This window comes from Prunus mume, linkage group LG7 (assembly GCF_029339155.1).
Source record: "Prunus mume cultivar Tortuosa linkage group LG7, ASM2933915v1, whole genome shotgun sequence".
Classification (NCBI taxonomy): Eukaryota; Viridiplantae; Streptophyta; class Magnoliopsida; order Rosales; family Rosaceae; genus Prunus; species Prunus mume.
In genome coordinates, this window is record NC_142704.1 from 7818543 (window position 1) to 7838514 (window position 19972).

The following is a 19972-nucleotide window of genomic DNA, read 5'->3' on the forward strand; positions in this document are numbered from 1 at the left end:
AAATAGACCCCACAGTCTGTTGGCGTGTAGTGAAAATATAATTATCAAATGACCCCAAGCTTTCTTCTTTTGTTCTGTTATGTTCTTCCACCTTCCAACTCACTTGCAATGGCAAACCAAACTAACTTAACCCGTATGTCAACGAGATCTAGCCCAGTAAAAAATGGCATTCACTTGCATATCAGTGTCTTTGGTTTTATTAGTGTGTGTGCGAGAAATCCTTTTTTCTTGTAATCAAGCCAAAGCCCAAGTCAGAAATTCAGGTAGGACATTTCTGTCATTAACCCAACAAGAGGAAAAAATTGTACCAACCATGCACCAAATTGGCTGGTACAAAAAACTTAGCCAGAAATTAATCATCACTGAAGAAGATGGCTGGTGGTACCTCCAGATTGCAAAATTTTGATACCAAACTCTTCACCAACAACTTGTACCCAAAAAAATAGAAGAAATATAAATCAAGAAAAGAATATTATATATCTCAACAATGTAAACTTCTATACACATTCTTGACTCTACATCAAGAACTTGACTATTCTGCAAAGAATTTATAATCACAAGAACTATCAAAACAATGAAACAAAAATTACATAAAATTGTCATGAGAATTCGACCGGCATCTCAAACCTGCACAACGGACAGAGGTGACTCTTCTCCAGCCAGTTCCTATGCAACTCTCATGGTAGACATGAAAGCAAGGCATGCGAGTGGCTTCAGAACCATTTACAATCTCTTCCAAACATATAACACAAGGCTTTGCGCAGCCTTCAACTTTCACCTTCTCTAGCTCATCAATTGCTGACTTTCTTGCGCGCACCGACTGTAACACATGGTCAGAAATTTCGGGTTCGTCTTGGTCCTCCAAGAATGGTTCTTGTCCAACTGTGAGGGACACTAGTATCGGAATGATGTTTCGGTTTGCGTTCTCAGGCTCACCGGCAATCTCACGAGCACGAGTAGAAATCGTGTGGATCATGAAGGGCTGAACATGATAGGGAACCAGTATCTGAGTAAGCATGTTGGATATCACAGACCAGGATGTTCTGCTCTCTGTTAAAAGGTGACATTGCTCCTTGAACTTATGGAAGTGTAAAGTAGACCTTGGAACTAGAGGGTAATCTTCTTCCCTTGTAAAGGAAGCAAAAATCTCAATCAAGAACTCAGGTTTTCTTGAGTAGAGAAAATCTTCTTCCCCAGGTTCGAAATTTTCTGATTGCCATACTTCACAACTCGAAAAGGCTCTGTAGCTTGACATCTTTGAAGAAGTAGACAAAAATTACAAGGGCAAGGAAAGAAATAAGGGAAAACGCTCTCATATGGGGGCTATTGATTGCTGATGCCTAGTGTTTATATTGTCTGTAAATTTTGCTAATTCAGTTCGAATTTGTATTGCAAAGCCTGTTGGTTTATGGATAGGAGTGACTTTGAAGTTAAGGATAAAACATGTTAATTAAATTTGATCGTTATGTCTGTGTCGTACTTGAAAAAGGTTTACTGATTTATGTAGGAATAGGGTTATCTTAAATTTGATTTTAGCTACTCAAATTCTGTAACTTCATTTTTCTAATAAAATTACATTAAAACGGAAACCCTAAACAAACCAACCTCATCCAAAAAAGTCAAAGTTATTAAATTTGAAATCAAAATAGTGCGTTCATTGTATTTACAATTCGATTGAACTGCTACCAGGATCTTGTTTTACAACTCCCTTCTCTTTCATCTTCTTTCTTATCTCTTTGACATTATCCCATTCGGCCACGGCGGCATACAAATTTGACAGCAGTCCATAGTCTCCGCTACTTTTAGGCCCGGTGTCATGTAAATGGTTCATAATCTGACTCGCTAGACTAGCATCTCCTTGGGCTTGACATGCCCCAAGCAGCATGCGCCATATTATTGTATCTGGTTTATCTGGCATGTTTTGAACAAACTCAAATGCCTCGCTTACCAATCCAGCTCTGCATAGGAGATCAACCATGCAACCGTAGTGCTCCATCCGTGGTTTCATGTGAAAATCATTTATCATTGAATTAAAACACTTTCTCCCCTCGTCTACCATACCGGCATGGCTGCAGGCAGATAATATGTTGAGGAAGACAATCCCATCTGGCTTAAAGCCCTCTTTTTGCATCTGAGATAACTGAGCCAGAGCTAGCCTTCCAAGGCCGTGCATCGCTAGCCCTTGTATTATAGTAGTCCAAGACACTAACGACTTCTCCGGCATCCCATCAAAAATTTGACATGCTTTCTTGATGTTCCCACTTTTGGCATGCATATCCATCAGTGCATTTGACATGGCAATACTCCCTGTTCTAAATCCATTCCTCTCAATATAATGGTCAATCCAGTCCCCGAGCTTGGAGCTTTGTAACTTGGAGGACATTGAAATAACACCCAAAATGGTAACCTCATCTGGTCTTATATTCTTAACGTTCATCTCTTCAAACAGAGCCAAAGCCTCCTTCAGATAATTGTTCTCACTAAAACCATTGATCATAGAAGTCCAAGAAACCACATTTCTTATAGGCATCATCTGGAATACCCGGCTAGCATTTGATAAAAACCCACATTTTGAATACATACTAACCAAAGCATTGTAAACAAAAACATCATGATTATCAAGAAGGTGTCCTCTAATCGCATAGCCATGAACTGCCTTCCCTCGCCTCAAGGCCTACAAAGACGAGCAAGCAGAAAGCAAGCTAACAACACTTAATCCATTTAGTCTCAAACCGTCACTGGCCATGGCACTGGCAACTGCAAGTGCCTTATAAGGGAAATTGTGCTGAGCATATGCTGCAACAATAGAATTCCACATAATTAAGTCCCTCTGAGGCGTTTCATCAAATACTTGTTGCATATATCTAAGCTCACCAAAAACACCATACATATTCAGAAGGGCAGTTTGAATTATGATCTCAGAGACAAAACCCATTTTCAAAATGTGGTTATGTAACTGGTTCCCTTCAAGAACTATTGGCATAAGCCGGCATGCCTTAATAGCAAACTGCAGGGTATAACTATCCACCTCCAGACCATTTCTTCTCACATGGGAATAAAACAAAAGCGCTTCTTTTGGATGATTTCCGGCCAAATAACCTCTGATAATGGTGTTCCAGGTGTAGGTATCGAGTCCATCTACTCGGTCGGCTATCAAACGGGCAGTGAAATTTGTGGCGGGGAGGGCAATTAAGGCAAAAGATGAAACAAGTTTGCTTGCTATTGGAAGGTTGTAAACGAGGCCTGTAGTAATTATACGTGCATGGATTTGATGGAGTTGGTCTCTGTGTTTGCATTTTTGCAAGAGTGAAGTTATATCTTGAAATGGGTTATGCTTTAATTTGACGATGGATGGTTTGGGAGACATAAGATTTGAGTTTCAAGTCTTGAAATGGGTTATGATTTAACAGAGGACTTGGGAAAACAAAAAAATACAGGGACCCGTCTTTAAGTAGTTAAGTTTCAAGTCCTCCTCCGTTAAGCAGTTGAGCAACACTGTTTTAATCTCTCTCTCTCTCTCTCTCTCGTTCCTTTGAAATGAAGTGATTGCGCAAATGAATTTTTAAGTTTGAAGGATGGTTTCAAGTCCTCCTCTGTTAAGCAGTTGAGCAACACTAATTTAATCTCTCTCTCTCTCTCTCTCTCTCTCTCTCTCTCTCCTTTGAAATGAAGTCATATTGCGCAAATGAATTTTTAAGTTTGAAGGATGTTTTGCATCCTGCAAAAGGGTCTGGCATACGAGCAAACAACAGTCCCGGTCATATGTAAGGGTCAAGCATATTATAAATTGATCAAATCTTTGGAAAGGGCAACATGAAATAACACTCCTATGGTCAATCACTATAAAGCCAGAATTTTCACCATTGACACAAATACAAAGATAATGGCAATCCATCACTAACAGAAAATATTGAGGAATTCTGAAGTCTCTGAATAAACAGTGCATGCAATTTGAGTTCAATGAGCAGAGTGAGCGGCAGTTGTCTTCTTGAAATCAATCTTGTCAACCTTCACCTCCCCGTCAATGAGTTCATACACGTAGACAACGACTCGAAGGCCATCAATGTCCATGAGGACAAAGCTTGGGTTGACATCATAGGTGATGCTGCTAAAGGCACCGCTGGCAGACCCTGGGTTTATGACGACGCCTCCTTCATGTTTGTAGGCTGTGAACTGATGGGTGTGACCTGTCACAAGGATATCTACGTCCAACTGCCTTTGAAGCATGGCTAGTGAGTCTAGGTCCCCCCATGGAATAACCTACATAACATCGAAGCCAATTACGATTTCATGATCACTGCCTGAAATATGGTCAGATAAAAGGACAAAGCAAATCCTTGAGATAAATTTCTCTTATCACCATCAAATTTAAAATGAATGAGATATGCCAAATGTAAACACTGTTACGGTACCACATCTAATTACCTCATTCCAAATAACAGCATTTTAGAACTACTTACACTCATTACAAAGCAGCAATCATTCTCTTGGATAGAGGTACTGATTTATTCGAAGTCTTTCAGGAGCTAAAATTCCATTTGCTACTCTTAAAAGGAACTTTTCTAGATCAAATAAACAGATGAACTAATGCAAATTATTATTGGTCTCTTCCCAAGAATTACTGGACATGTTTCAAGTATTATTTATTCTTATGCGCTAAAAAAAAAAAAAAGTATTCCTCCTAGTCTTTTTTCCCACTGTCTTCTCATTTTTTGCCTAAAAGTGCAAGAAAGAGTAATCTGCTTTATGTTGAAGGCATTGTTGAATGAGGAGAATCTAAAAATGGGCATATGATGAATTGACATCATAAGCTTATTATAATAGTAACTGAGGGTAAGGAACTCATAAACCAGCATAAGTATTTGATCCAAACAACCAGAATATTACTTGGTGTAGATTATTTAAACAGGGCAAGATCATCTGCTTATTGACAGGTCAATCCAAATTCTTAAGATACTAAAACATAATTACTTGCTCACCGATACATATAGAAATAAGTGAAGAGTTAAAGGAGAAGCAAACCTGGTGGCCATGGCACAACCCGAGCTTAAACTGACCAATAGTTAGCGTTTTGGTCTCTGGATATCTTGTCTCTTCATCATACTCACCTCGAGCAATATGCAAGTCAGGACAAAGGGTCTTCAAGTAGTCATGAACTTCCTGAAATCATTAGTAACAAATTTCTGAGAAGTGGCATAATGTACAGCCAAATTAATTTGTTAATTGAAAAACATATTTCTATAGTAGTGCTGCTACAAAAATTAAAGGTAAATCATTAGCAGTTGCATGAGCTGTTACAATACTTGAGATATGTCTAAGACCAGGCAGATAGGATGAGACAAATACATGACATATTCGCAATATCTGCCCAAGTCTGTGCAAGAATCTAGCAAATGAATCAATTCCAACCAACTGTATAAATCAACCAAATGAATGTTCTGTCCAAGAATCTAGCAATTCCAACAAGGTACATGCAGACATTACCCAATCAAGCGGTGGCTAGGTAGAAATTCATGGAATTCAGAATAAACTAATACATGGGTGGATGCATACCATCTCCTATAGTTGTATCAAATTGCCACTAGTTTGATGAAATTATTCTTGATACAAGTCTATACAGCAACATGCACATAAGTTTGACAAGAACCCGGATAGGGAATGCCGTTCCTATATGTATGATTTTATTTTCTGGGATACCAAACAAAAAAACACAGTAAAACTAACTCAAAGATTGGTTCGAAATGTAAATTAAGCTAGACCCAGTAAGGAAAACTGAAGGAAATCAATGAAGAACTGGCAGAAACATGAAAAGAAACATACTTTGATACAAAGGTTTCCAGTGCAAATGATGTGCTGGATCTTGCCAGGAACAAGCATGGACTTGAACTTGGCAGGCAGATCAGGTGCCCTGTGGGGTATGTGTAAATCCCCCAAGGCCAACACCAACACCATCCTCACTCAGTCTCACCAATAACTTGAAACCCACTTCAGAAATCTGCGAAAAGACCCAAAAATAAAATGAAAAATGAAAATGAATAGATTAACATATCAATCAAAAAGATTCTTATTCACATGAACAAATTAATCAGTGATTGCATCAATAATTGTAAAAAAAAACAAATACAAACAACTATTTAAGAATGAAAAAAATGGGATTAAAGAGAGTTGAGATCGTACCAGAAGGATTTGATGATCTTTCACAAGCTTAAGGCATGGAAATTGCAAAACCTCCCCTCGTTGTTGACGGGCTCTGAATTTCTTCTTCTTTTTCTCCTTGGAGTAATGTTCTTTTTTGTCAACGAACGTCTAAAACCACACGACGTCGTGTCGAGCCATGGGGCGGGGAATTTTGTCTCAAGTCCCCAACCCAATGAACATATGTCTTGGGCTGTTGCAATAATGCTAATGGGCCACATTATGGACTGGACTGTTGCCTTGGGAGATAATGGGCTATTTATGTACAACGGAGTGTAGTTTTTGTATTATTTTTTAGGATCAACTACGTATAAGCCTCGAATTTTCGGGATCATTTCATATTCATATCCGAACTTGTAAGATCGTACAAACGGGTACCTAAAATCACAAAAAACCTGCAAATTCACCCCTCTATTAGGTACACAGTTAGTCAATCTATTATATATATATATATATATATATATATGTTTACGTGGCAAAAATAGTCACGTGTCAGCTCGAGATTTGAAAAGGCCAACTGGTAGTCACTTACCTTCTTGATCATGATGATGAGGTTGTCACAGAGTCGAAGGGCTTTGTACACATTGAAGTATGCTCATTTGTGATGAAGAGTCCATCACAATTGAGGAACATAGTGAAATGCTAATGAGAAAAGAACGAGTCAAAGGTATGAGGATCTTTGGGTAACCGTGGGTTTAGCTTAGGTTGACGCACTGACAGACTCAGCTAATGAGCCTTGTCAAACTCTCTCCTCATACCTTGGTTTCTTTAATGTTTTAACCCCTATATGGTCCTGTTTGAGCCTAAGTAAATCCACCCAAAAGAGCGAGAGTTCACATGGATTAGTGAAGTCCCAAAGCGGGGTCGATAAGCCAAACGATGGCAGCCAAAGTCCAAGTCGGAGTTTACACTCCTAGTCGGGATGGCTGCCAAAGTCCAAATCAGGATTTACATTCCAAGTTAAGACCAAAACCCTCTATAAAAAATAAATAATAAACAAATGAAGAAAGTGGAGTTCAAAGTCACCAAGTGGCTAAAAGTAGTAATAATGAAACAAATAACATATATATATATATATTATATATGTTGTGAAGAAAAGTGAGGCCTTACGGCCTATAATTACTCAAGGGCTATTAGTTGGTTTGCACCATTTTTAACAATCTCAAGGTTGGAAACTAAAAGACCAAGTCGGGTTGAAAACCAAAGTCCAGGTTGCCAAACTCCAAGTCAGGTCGACGCAAGGCAAGACCTCTAAGAGTCATGATGTTCCACTAAGTCCAGGCTCAACCCATGATGTTAGGATGGGAAGTTCCAACAAAAGTCTCTAAACAAGTGACAGAGTTCAAAGACGAAATGATTAATTGCCAAAGACTTATTGCATCTCAAATCAAGAGAAGAGTTCTACAATTCCAATGTCATTTCATTGACTAACCAGATGGGTTGGTGGTGGTTGGAAAGTTCTCATTAAATGCCTAGAGCTTCAGAAGGCATTAATCTTGTAAGGTTTTTCAATAAAAGCTAGTTTAGGTCATTTAATGGCCAAACCCATGAGCTGAAGAAAGCTCTATAACTAGCTCCTCAGAAGAAGAGGAAAGGACCTCCAACTCAAAACACAAAACCTATATTTTTATCATGCACTTTTCAATTCCTAGTCTAGGATTTTATCTTTCAAGCACTTTAGATTATCCAAGTTCTTCATTTTCCTAGTGTAAGCTTACTTTCTTGCAATTTACTTTCAGTTGTCTTTAAATTCAAGTTTAATTCCAATTTTTATCGCGTTTACATTATTGTCATTTTGTTTCTTGCATTTACATTCATTGCCACCATAATCCGGCAACTCTCAAAACAGCACAAAGCCCGAAGAACCAGAACCATGAAATAAGAAGGAAGAAGGTCGTGCAAGCACCTAAGCCGTAGCTATGCCGTAGCTCTACACATCTTCCAAGATGTTCGCGATAAATTGCTTTTCGGATTAGTTGTTGTAACCAAGAGATGAATCCAGATTGAGAGGGGAGAAAGAGAGTTTGAGTGATAGCTAACATAAAACAAAAAACTTCATCGCCACTAGATTCGAAATCACCGATACACCTAGAAGAAAACAACAACCAATTGAAAGACAGTCAAGGGAAAACATTGAAAGGATTAGAATGGTGGAGATCTGGGGAAACTAGCAAGATTGGAGGCATGAAGCCTTAAATCCAAGTAAGAAAACTCGATCTAGACACTAGCTTTCAAGAATGAGATAGCTTCAGACCTAGCAAAATGGGTAAAGCCAATTGCTACAAGTGGGACCTTGAAAGATACTCAAAACTAGGGGTGGGCGCGGTTCGGTTCTCACCTCAAACTGGAATCGGTACTATTTAACCAGTCCAGTTTAGGCAAAAAAATTTCAAGAATTGGCGGTTGGTTATGACTTGTTCGATTTTGAACAGATTATTAATTTTTAAATTTTAAATTTTTTTTTAACAAAAATGTATAATAAATAAATTATTTTTTTGGCTTAAAAATTAACAAATAATCCAATTCATACATTTAGAAATTTTTTTAAGTTGAACTTGGAAAAATAGTGATTATAAAATTTAAAATATGGCATTAGATTTAAAAATTTTGTAATTAAAATATATATATATATATGACCGGACCGGTTTGGTGCAGTGTGGTGTAAAACCGAAATCGAAATTGATTCGGTCCGATTTGTTGACTTTTTTGGCCAACGGATTTTTTTCACCGATTTGGTTCGGTGTTCCGGTTTCAGTCCCAATGCCCACCCCTACTCAAAACAGGGTTGAGAGAAGGGAGGGTCGTGATCTCCTCCCTCTTGGTAAGGTGAAACGGCACTAAAACGCTCTCTCAAAAGCTAGGGTTTTTTTCCCCCCCACTGTTTGTGTCTAGCCCAAGAAATTAACTCTAGTACAAATAAGGAAAGACAAGTGCATGGACCAATAATAAGCCAGAGGCCCAAGGTTTGCCTTTTATTTTTGGGTCAATATGAAAATGAAACTTTGAAATGTATTTAACGAAATGAACATTATATTAGAATAATTGATCAGGATAGTATGTTGGTCCTCTTTTAAATGAGTTTGAATTTCCCTCCACAATTAATAGAGTAGTTTAAAATATTGCGTTGTGAATAAAAACAAAGAACATTTCAATTACAACTCACAACTCTCAACACTCGATTATGGGCAATGGTAACTTAGGTATCCAATTCGACCTCAATACCTAGATGACCCCTTGCACGGAGTCAAAACAAACCTCCAAACCATATCTCATATGGCTTCAGTGGCGGAGCCACTCCTAGGCCTAGAGTGGCCCTGGCCCCACTAGATTTTTATCTTTCCTCTATTATATTATATATAATATATATATAGAATTTGTAAAAAACAACTTATAATTTAAGTTAAAATTTCCTCTAAAACAAATTAGACATGACTCAATTATAAATATTTAGCTCTAATTATGTAATTATTGAATACTTGGGTGTTTTATATACTTGTATTTTCTACTTTGGTCCCCCCAACTTTACAATTCTAGCTCAGCCCTGTATGGCTTTTGCATAATCTGTTAGGCTATTGTGGAAGGTTTGTGTCACCATTGGGAAATCAATTTTATAACTGAAAACGATTTTCCAGTTATTTGATTGTAAGCGTCAATGAGACTTGATCTGAAATATATAATTTGGTACAGAAGAGCCCAACTGAAAATTATAGTACTTTGTTCACAAAATGGATGAAGAGATAGAACCAAATATATATATATTGTAACACCCCGACCCCAAATTTATCCCATTTTTAATTAATTTAAATGGAATTGAGAAATTACCCGTGGGATAGGGGTATTTTAGTCATTTTCTTACCCGAAAGGAATTTGGGAATTCGGTTGTACCGTTGCGTAGAGCACGGTGAGATGAGTCCGTAGACACGTAGTGGGCTCGAATCGGAGTTGTAACGAGAGAGATATGGTCAGAAGAAGCTCAGTGGCATAATCGTAAATTTTTGGAAATTGGATTTTTGGTTAAAAGACGGAAATGCCCCGTCTGCTTTCTCTCTCTCTCCGCGCGTCTCCTCTCTCTCTCCTCGGTTCGGCCGAACACCACGCTTTGGCGGCCGTGCTCTCGTCCGCCACCAAAGTCGACGGGCCAAAAATGACCGCCGCCGTCCTCTTCCTACCCCGGTCTCGCGCCACTACGCGGAAAATCGAAGAAACCGCCGGTTTCGAAACCGCGGCCGTTCTCCGTCGTCCGCCGCCATTTTTGGCAATCAAGGTATGGAAATTCATCCGCATGATCTAGCTGATGGTTGGGTAGGATTTCATAAATTTTGAGGCTAAGTAGCTCGATCTACGGATTGAAATTCGGCCGGTTTTATGCGATCGAGATTCCGGCCACTTCCGGTCAGTTTTTGGGGTATGTCCAAGAACAAAAGTGACTCCAAATTAGGTGTATTACCTAGGGTAGGAGTCTTGGCTCACGATTTGGAGATTTTCCGATGCGATATCGCTAGACACCCACGCTGCCGGCGCGTGTGGCGGCGCGTGGGCACTGTAGCTGAGGGGCATTCTTGTCCCATTGTGATCCTCTCGATGTCACGAGCGCGTAGGTGTGCTCGGATCTCATTTTGGATACCGTTAGGTTCCGAACGGATATCGCATATCGCGTATTTTCCGGGTTCGCTAGGTTTGGACCGTTGGATGGTCCTGAAATTATAATATGTTGATCTGGGTATTACCAGGATCGTATAGGATTCGACGGATCGTAAAATGGAGTCCCGGATACTCCGAAAATGCCAACCCTAGGTTAGGGTTTTAGCGATCCGTCCGATCGTGCGATCGTGAGCGATCCGACCGTCCGATCCGACTAAACTTGCAGGACGTGTGTCCCGGACTTTGTAGAACCTATAGGAACTGTCGGATCATGATTTGGAGGTCGTGGGCCCCGCGGGCCCGTTTGACCAAGTTTGGGTAGTTTGACCGGGTTGACCGCTAGACTTTCCTTGTAGTCTACCATCCCGGAGGGCTAGAATGACCTTAGTGACAGGTCTCGAGCGTTGTTGAGTGAAACGGAGACTGTGAGCTTAAGATTTAAATTAGTGAAATTAAATGGGGGAGTTTATGGAATGCTTTATTTGTTGAGATTTATATAAGTTTAGAAATTATATTTTCTATAATTAATTGTGTGGATGTTTAAAGGTAAATAAAGCGATTGAATGTTAGCTTACATGCTATACGCACTACCCCACGTACCCCATATTGTGATCATGTTGAGGGTTGAGAATGTAGCGAGCCCGGTGGAGGTCGCACGCGCCTTTGGATTAGCCGGCGTGTTGCGGACCCCACGTGGCGGGTGCGTCCCGGCGTATGAGGAGATATGGATGTGTGAGGGCTTGTGAGAATGTAGCGAGCCCGGTGGTGGTCGCACGCGCCTTTGGATTAGCCGGCGTGTTGGGACCCCATACGAGGCGGGTCGTCCGTCGTATGAGGAGTTATGGTTGTGTGAGGTGAGAATGTAGCCGGCCCGGTGGTGAGTCGCCGCGCCTTTGGATTAGCCGTGTTGCGGACCCATCGAGGCCGGGTGCGTCCGTCGTATGAGGAGTTATGGTTGTGTGAGTGGTGAGAATGTAGCGAGCCCGGAGGTCGCCGCGTCTTTGGATTAGCGGCGTGTTGACACCCATCACGTGGCGGGTGCGTCCCGGCGTATGAGGAGATATGGATGTGTGAGTGGTGAGAATGTAGCGAGCCCGGTGAGGTCGCCGCGCGTCTTTGGATTAGCCGGCGTGTTGGCGGACCCATACGTGGCGGGTGCGTCGGCGTATGAGGAGATATGGATGTGTGAGGTGGTGAGAATGTAGCGAGCCCGGTGGTAGGTCGCACGCGTCTTTGGATTAGCCGGCGTGTTGCGGACCCACGAGGCCGGGCGTCCCGTCGTATGAGGAGTTATGGTTGTGTGAGGTGGTGAGAATGTAGCGAGGCCCGGGAGGTCGCACGCGTCTTTGGATTAGCGGCGTGTTGCGGGCCCATACTGAGGCCGGGTCGTCCGTCGTATGAGGGGTGATACTGTGATTGTGTTTGATGGGTTGTGATGGATAAATATTAGAATGTATGTATTTGTGTGGTGGTAATGGTTCATTTGATGTTAGTAGCCAGGATAGATATGAAAGAGCTACGTGTGGCTTGATCCCTTAGTAGGGTACGTAGGCAGCCTGAAGTTACTAGGTGCAGCCACAGATTAGACCCCACTTAGGTGGTCTTATTGAGATTGGGTTGGACCTCGTTGTTGGTCCCAAAACTTGGTTGAATTGGGACTCGTCCTGTGGACTGAGCAAGTGAAGGTGTGCGTTTTTAGATTTTGAAATTGTTATATGCATGTTTAATGCATTAAGTTATTTTAAAAGCAATGTGGGCAGTTCTGCTAGAAGCATTTGAAGGCGGAGGCCATTTATGTAAATTGCATGAGTTTTTATTGTGCATGCTGCCGGTTGGGTTATAAAATGCGTTTTATGCAGGTGGAAATTTTGGGAAATGTTCAATTTATAGAGACTACAAATTTGCAGAAAGTCTCGTGCCCTTAGTCCTCTCGTAAACGAGGACATAGATTTAAGGAGTGAACCGGCTTGGGTGTGATGCGGTCTCCGCGAGGTTAAATCTCGGGTTACGGAAATTCGGGTCCTGTCGGTATCGAGCTTAGGTTCAACTTCTTGTGGACCCCGCACCTTGTGTGTGCATCCTTAAGTTGTGGGATCGTGATGGGTTCCGTCACGGGGCGTCATCGTTCTCGACGCGGAGGACTGTTGGATATGGATGGATTTAGGATATTGATGAGTACGCTGAAGGGTGTCACGTTCCTAGAAACGTGTCTATCCAAATTGTCACATCTCAATATCCTATGTATAAGGAAAATGGAAGGGCTGAAAGTATTGAATCTGCTGAGACGAGATGAAATCGTCAGAGCAAGGTGATAGACGAGTTACAAGGGAGTGAAGGAGTTGTGAGTCCGACCAAGGAGGGTCGTGACATATTAAAGTGAGAAGTAGTAGTGTTGGGTGGAGTATCATCTCACTCGCGTGGGCTTGAATGTCGCAATTGACAGGAGTGGAACCTCAAGGTTCTTTTTCCTTGCTCTCTCACGCAGAGAATTTGAATTCCAAAATTTCTTGGAAGTCCGGTCATTGGGAGTTTGACCAGCGACTTGGATTACTTCTCTACCCCTCCGGAAAGGGAACCAATAGGGAAAGAGAAAGAAGAAAGGTACAAAGGCCGTTGAGGCAGAAGTAGAGCTAGAGCTTTACCACAGACAGAGGTTGTTGAGTTCTTATGGGCAGGAGGGCATGGAGTTGATAAACTCGTTTCTAGAGATCCTCCATTGCCTGAACATGTTGCTAATTCTCGATTATGTGCAGTGAGCACGAAGTCGAAGATATTAAGAGCTCAACCCTTCTTTGAGGAGTGAATTCTCGAAGATTGAATCACTAGATTCATGATCCGAAGAACGGCTTTAGTATAATCGAAACCACAAGTGTGGAAAAAGAGTTAGATAGCTGTATTCCTTTTATAGAAGGAGGCTCGTGTGTGGTGGGAATACTCCAGTCAAATCCACGGATGAGACCTAGATGGATTGGGTGAACCTACCGTGGTGATGAAGAGAATGCTTTGTGGGTCTCACCTCATGTGAGCACGTTTGAGCAGAAATCTTCCATCGGAATCAGAAAGGGATCAGGGTAGAGGGAGGAAGATGATGATTACAATTCGGTAAAAATGATCCTTTCTGACATCCCTCTCAAAGAATCGTGTTGGCAATATTGCTTATCGATTCTAAAGAAAGAAGGAAGATATTAACAAGTCAAAGAGTTTGGATTCTCTTCATGGGAGAGATGGAAGAGAATCAAATCACAAATGGAAGCGTTTAGCTTTCAGAGGAAGATTAAGCATTACAGCAGCTATTAAAGGATATTCCAAGTGGAAGAAAGAGACTTCTCTTTCTGCTTGTTTGGATAGAGCTAATGGCTTGGCTGCCAACCTGGTTGTGGAGGATGAAGCATGGGAACTCGAGTAGTAGATGCGGGCCCAGTACCCACACCTTTTGGAATAACAGTATGAAATTTCGAGGACGAAATTTTTATAAGGGGGGTAGTATGTAACACCCCGACCCCAAATTTATCCCATTTTTAATTAATTTAAATGGAATTGAGAAATTACCCGTGGGATAGGGGTATTTTAGTCATTTTCTTACCCGAAAGGAATTTGGGAATTCGGTTGTACCGTTCGTAGAGCACGGTGAGATGAGTCCGTAGACACGTAGTGGGCTCGAATCGGAGTTGTAACGAGATAGATATAGTCGAAGAAGCTCGGTGGCATAATCGTAAATTTTTGGAAATTGGATTTTTGGTTAAAAGACGGAAATGCCCCGTCTGCTCTCTCTCTCTCCCGCGTCTCCTCTCTCTCTCCTCGGTTTACGTTTGGCGGCCGTGCTCTCGTCCCCACCAAAGTCGACGGCGGTACCAAAATGACTGCCGCCGTCCTCTTCCTACCCTAGGGTCTCGCCACCGCTTTCGCGGAAAATCGAAGAAAACCGCCGGTTTCGCCGAAACTCGCCGGCTTCGTTCTCCGTCGTCCGGCCGCCATTTTTGGCAATCAAGGTATGGAAATTCATCCCTTCTGCATGATCTAGCTGATGGTTGGGTAGGATTTCATAAATTTTGAGGCTAAGTAGCTCGATCTACGGATTGAAATTCGGCCGGTTTTGCGATCGAGATTCCGGCCACTTCCGGTCAGTTTTTGGGGTATGTCCAAGAACAAAAGTGACTCCAAATTAGGTGTATTACCTAGGGTAGGAGTCTTGGCTCACGATTTGGAGATTTTCCGGCGATGCGATATCGCTTAGACACCCACGCGCGGCGTGTGGCGGCGCGTGGGCACTGTAGCTGAGGGCATTCTTGTCCCATTGTGATCCTCTCGATGTCACGAGCGCGTAGGTGTGCTCGGATCTCATTTTGGATACCGTTAGGGTTCCGAACGGATATCGCATATCGCGTATTTTCCGGGTTCGCTAGGTTTGGACCGTTGGATGGTCCTGAAATTATAATATGTTGATCTGGTATTACCAGGATCGTATAGGATTCGACGGATCGTAAAATGGAGTCCCGGATACTCCGAAAATGCCAACCCTAGGGTTAGGGTTTTAGCGACCGTCCGATCGTGCGATCGTGAGCGATCCGACCGTCCGATCTGGACCAAACTTGCAGGACGTGTGTCCTGGACTTTGTAGAACCTATAGGAACTGTCGGATCATGATTTGGAGGTCGTGGGCCCCGCGGGCCCGTTTGACCAAGTTTGGGTAGTTTGACCCTGGGTTGACCGCTAGACTTTCCTTGTAGTCTACCATCCCAGGAGGGCTAGAATGACCTTAGTGACAGGTCTCGAGCGTTGTTGAGTGAAACGGAGACTGTGAGCTTAAGATTTAAATTAGTGAAATTAAATGGGGGAGTTTATGGAATGCTTTATTTGTTGAGATTTATATAAGTTTAGAAATTATATTTTCTATAATTAATTGTGTGGATGTTTAAAGGTAAATAAAGCGATTGAATGTTAGCTTACAGTGCTATACGCACTACCCCACGTACCCATATTGTGATCATGTTGAGGGTGGTGAGAATGTAGCGAGCCCGGGTGGTGGTCGCACGCGTCTTTGGATTAGCGGCGTGTTGACCCATACGTGGCGGGTGCGTCCGACGTATGAGGAGATATGGATGTGTGAGGCTTGTGAGAATGTAGCCAGCCCAGGTGAGGTCGCACGCGCCTTTGGATTAGCCGGCGTGTTGCGGACCCATACGAGGCCGGGTGCGTCCGTCGTATGAGGAGTTATGGTTGTGTGAGGGTGAGAATGTAGCCAGCCCAGGTGGTCGCACGCGTCTTTGGATTAGCCGGCGTGTTGGCAGACCCCATACGAGGCCGGGTGCGTCCGTCGTATGAGGAGTTATGGTTGTGTGAGGCTGGTGAGAATGTAGCCAGCCCGGTGGTGGTCGCACGCGCTTTGGATTAGCCGGCGTGTTGACCCCATACGTGGCGGGTCGTCCGGCGTATGAGGAGATATGGATGTGTGAGGGTGGTGAGAATGTAGCGGCCCGGTGGGTCGCACGCGCTTTGGATTAGCCGGCGTGTTGGCACCCCATACGTGGCGGGTGCGTCCGGCGTATGAGGGGAGATATGGATGTGTGAGGGTGGTGAGAATGTAGCGTGCCCAGGAGGTCGCACGCGCTCTTTGGATTAGCCGGCGTGTTGACAGACCATACGAGGCCGGGTGCGTCCGTCGTATGAGGGGAGTTATGGTTGTGTGAGGGTGGTGAGAATGTAGCGAGCCCGGTGGTGAGGTCGCACGCGCCTTTGGATTAGCCGCGTGTTGCGGGCCCCATACGAGGCCGGGTCGTCCCGTCGTATGAGGGGTGATACTGTGATTGTGTTTGATGGGTTGTGATGGATAAATATTAGAATGTATGTATTTGTGTGGTGGTAATGGTTCATTTGATGTTAGTAGCCAGGATAGATATGAAAGAGCTACGTGTGGCTTGATCCCTTAGTAGGCACGAGGCAGCTGAAGTTACTAGGTGCAGCCACAGATTAGACCCCACTTAGGTGGTCTTATTGAGATTGGGTTGGACCTCGTTGTTGGTCCCAAAACTTGGTTGAATTGGGACTCGTCCTGTGGACTGAGCAAGTGAAGGTGTGCGTTTTTAGATTTTGAAATTGTTATATGCATGTTTAATGCATTAAGTTATTTTAAAAGCAGTGTGGGCAGTTCTGCTAGAAGCATTTGAAGGTGGAGGCCATTTATGTAAATTGCATGAGTTTTTATTGTGCATGCTGCGGTTGGGTTATAAAATGTGTTTTATGCGGTGGAAATTTTGGGAAATGTTCAATTTATAGGAGACTCACAAATTTCGCAGAAAGTCTCGTGCCTTAGTCCTCTCTGTAAACGAGGACATAGATTTAAGGAGTGAACCCGGCTTGGTGTGATGCCGGGTCTCCGCAGGTTCTCGGGTTCGGGAAATTCGGGACGGGTCCTGTCATATATATATATATATATAAAGTGTAGTACTAACTTTCCTTATTGATTCTTGCATATGGTCAATATTCAACTATTACAAATAATAAGAAAAATGCATGGGAGCATATTAATTATAACAAATAATATTTGAGAAATTTTGTTAATAGTATAGGTAAAAAAGGTTTGCCCTTTCCCCCATAAATATAGAATTTGTCTAAAACTGAACAGTTTTGCCTGTCCACATTTGTTTATTTGTTTATTTTTTATTTTTATTTTTTTGGCCGAATCCAATTCTTTTTTGGGTCTCAACTTATTATATCTCTCATTGTGTTTGATTAGAATAGGCAATCTATATTAAACGAAATTGTTAGGTTCTTTTTCTCTTTTTATAAATTCGAGTAATATTACAGAAATAAATAGATGATTGAAAATTGAAATATAATACATGGTGAATCTCACAATAAAATCCCTTAAATAAAATTTATTTATAAATTCCGCAATTGAAACTCTGTGTATATTATATATGATTTAGTAAAATATTGATTTACTCAAATGGGATAACATAAGAAATTAAAGAATTAACAAATGTCATTGACATCACAACCCCCAACCCCTCCGCATACGTTTCGGTCACGTCATTATTATCCATGAGTATGCAAACAATTTCTTGTCTAGAGATTGGATGTGGAACGCTCTTCGCGCAAGAATTACCAATATTCTTCAGTCGAGACGACTGGAAAGCCAAAAAGTCAATGTTGCTTTGCTTATCTCCTGCAGCTTTTGATGCTTGTTTTGATGATGGATGGATATATAGAAGCCAGAAGTTGCACCCATGCTCGAATTAATTAAACAAGCCAACTACAATACTGTACGAGCACAGCTTGGCTCCTTAAAATTAAAGAAGAGCGCTTTTCTTTCGTCCTAAGAAGTCAAGCTTTTCCCACAACGTTAAAACGTTTTTTTCTTTCTTACTTTCCAATTAGGGTTTAGAAAATATCCAAACTGAATTAGGGTTTCTATTAATTTGCTAGTCACAAAAGGCTAGTAACATATGGACAAGATATATGAGAGGCTCAAATAGTTGTTAGAACTGATCGAGTCCTTTTATTATATCAACTCCTTAATTAACCCAGTAAGTAGTACACAGCTTCGCAAAAGGATCTTTTAGAGACCGTCATAATTTTAATCTACTGAACAAAAACCCTAGAAAAACATAGAGAGAATAGATCAGAGAGAAGAAAAATGACCGATCGATCGATCGATGCCCCTATTACATAATTAAGCGATGATACTCTATTAATTAAAGTAATTAATGATAGCCATCCTTCCTTCTATTGCGAAAGTAAGCTCCTGATCACAGCAGCTTGGGCACTGTCAGTTGTTGCCAAAAGCTCAGACAGCCTCTCACTTAGATCATCCACTTCCCTGTGCAAGCTTCTTATATAGTTGCACGTTTCCTGTAGCACCGTAGCTGCTGAAGCCTGGGTCCATATATATAATTCATTTTTATTACTTGAAAAGTATTTTTATATATATCTCTGTTATTTTCTTTTTACTTCCTTCCAAAAATTTGTGGAACTTTTGCTAGAATTAAATTAAGGGAGAAATAGATGGAACAACTATATGAAAACGCGCCCCACAATCAAATCAATCTCTACTCTCTCTTCTGTTTTTTCTTGATCAAAATAGTAAAATATTGTAGCGGCTGCTTTCAATTACAAACTACTTGACTCATTAGCATCATTATTTCCTTAACCTTTTTGCTTTTCTATCCTTATATGGAAAGAAACCACTTAATTCTGAATTGTTTAATTAGATCAAGTCTGTTTTCCCTTTTGATAGAGATCTCATATGAAAGAGAAGCCGAACCTAAGAGAAAGAAAACGAAAAGAAATAGATAGATATATGTACCTTGTCAGAACGTCTACTGTTACGAATCTCGGGAAGAAGCTGTTGCAACTTCGAAACGAGATCATTAATCTGATCGTCCGAGATTCTTGCACCACCTGATTGCCTAGATCTTGACCTTCTGCTGGACATGTTCTTAAGTATAAGGTGTAAATGGAGTCTAAAGTACTCAAAGAGCAAGAAAGTTAGTGATGACACTCAAAGGGACAAATGAGAAGGAATTTATAAGTGTCCGGGCTTTTAAGTGCATGAATATCAGCAAGAATCAAAAGGTGGATATTCAACTTTAGAAAGTGTGGAAAGAGAGAAAATCGTGAAGACAAGTTGTGGAGCTAAGTCCTTGGTGCTTTGAAACTGAACATGTGAGAGAGAGAGAGAGAGAGAGAGATGGGTTAGGTGCAGTACAAAAACAGAGTTGTGGGATGTTGGGTAATGTTGAAGACAATTGCATGAGAGAAGGGGGTGGGTTAAGTCTGTATTTATATAGGGTTTTGGAGAGAGAGAGAGAGAGAGAGAGAGAGAGAGAGAGATATATCAACTCAACTCATCAAGTTGCAAGAGATACGCCATAATGTCCTTGCATCTTGTGTTTTCCAAAATAATTTCCAAATTGGGCTTTGGATCTCTCAAGTGAATGTGAACTCTCTGCCTCTTATTGTGTGAGAGGTCAATCAAAATACTCAACTCAAGAGGGAGTTAGAGGTGCACGAAATTAATCCAATCTACATCCAATCCCAAGTGGTTTTTTTTTTTTTTTTTCCAGTATGTGAAAAATAGAAAATGTAGCGACAGAAAAAAAAAACATATATATAAATATATCTCACAGAGTGTGTT

At 41.6% G+C, this 19972-nt stretch overlaps 3 protein-coding genes and 1 pseudogene across 3 annotated transcripts; all 4 read right to left on the bottom strand.

Annotated features, from left to right (window-relative positions):
- Positions 1-532: 532 nt before the first annotated feature.
- Positions 533-1255, bottom strand: LOC103338435 (uncharacterized). The gene is made up of 2 exons (XM_008241637.3): positions 628-1255; positions 533-537 (listed from the first exon to the last, which is right to left on the bottom strand). Exons 1-2 carry the CDS (start codon positions 1253-1255, stop codon positions 533-535), a joined length of 633 nt encoding a protein of 210 aa, XP_008239859.2.
- A 408-nt stretch (positions 1256-1663) lies between these two features.
- On the bottom strand, positions 1664-2935 carry LOC103338434 (pentatricopeptide repeat-containing protein At5g56310 pseudogene; annotated as a pseudogene).
- An 826-nt stretch (positions 2936-3761) lies between these two features.
- MAG1 (Calcineurin-like metallo-phosphoesterase superfamily protein) lies at positions 3762-6331 on the bottom strand. Its single transcript, XM_008241594.2, has 4 exons — positions 6178-6331; positions 5821-5995; positions 5023-5160; positions 3762-4260 (listed from the first exon to the last, which is right to left on the bottom strand). Exons 2-4 carry the CDS (start codon positions 5950-5952, stop codon positions 3958-3960), a joined length of 573 nt encoding a protein of 190 aa, XP_008239816.1. The 5' UTR covers positions 5953-5995; positions 6178-6331; the 3' UTR covers positions 3762-3957.
- An 11980-nt stretch (positions 6332-18311) lies between these two features.
- On the bottom strand, positions 18312-19602 carry LOC103338397 (transcription factor PRE3). Its single transcript, XM_008241593.2, has 2 exons — positions 19142-19602; positions 18312-18711 (listed from the first exon to the last, which is right to left on the bottom strand). Exons 1-2 carry the CDS (start codon positions 19268-19270, stop codon positions 18562-18564), a joined length of 279 nt encoding a protein of 92 aa, XP_008239815.1. The 5' UTR covers positions 19271-19602; the 3' UTR covers positions 18312-18561.
- Between the last annotated feature and the right edge of the window lie 370 nt (positions 19603-19972).

Bases quoted from the DNA above. Each gene is read 5' to 3' on its own strand.
- LOC103338397 (XM_008241593.2), bottom strand. From the start codon at position 19,270: ATGTCCAGCAGAAGGTCAAGATCTAGGCAATCAGGTGGTGCAAGAATC. The intron at 18,712-19,141 runs GTACATATATCT...ATATGGACCCAG, and splicing joins ACAGTAGACGTTCTGACAAG to GCTTCAGCAGCTACGGTGCT.
- LOC103338435 (XM_008241637.3), bottom strand. From the start codon at position 1,255: ATGTCAAGCTACAGAGCCTTTTCGAGTTGTGAAGTATGGCAATCAGAA.
- MAG1 (XM_008241594.2), bottom strand. From the start codon at position 5,952: ATGGTGTTGGTGTTGGCCTTGGGGGATTTACACATACCCCACAGGGCA. The intron at 5,161-5,820 runs GTATGTTTCTTT...TAATGATTTCAG, and splicing joins CTGGAAACCTTTGTATCAAA to GAAGTTCATGACTACTTGAA. The intron at 4,261-5,022 runs GTTTGCTTCTCC...GATGTTATGTAG, and splicing joins GGTTGTGCCATGGCCACCAG to GTTATTCCATGGGGGGACCT.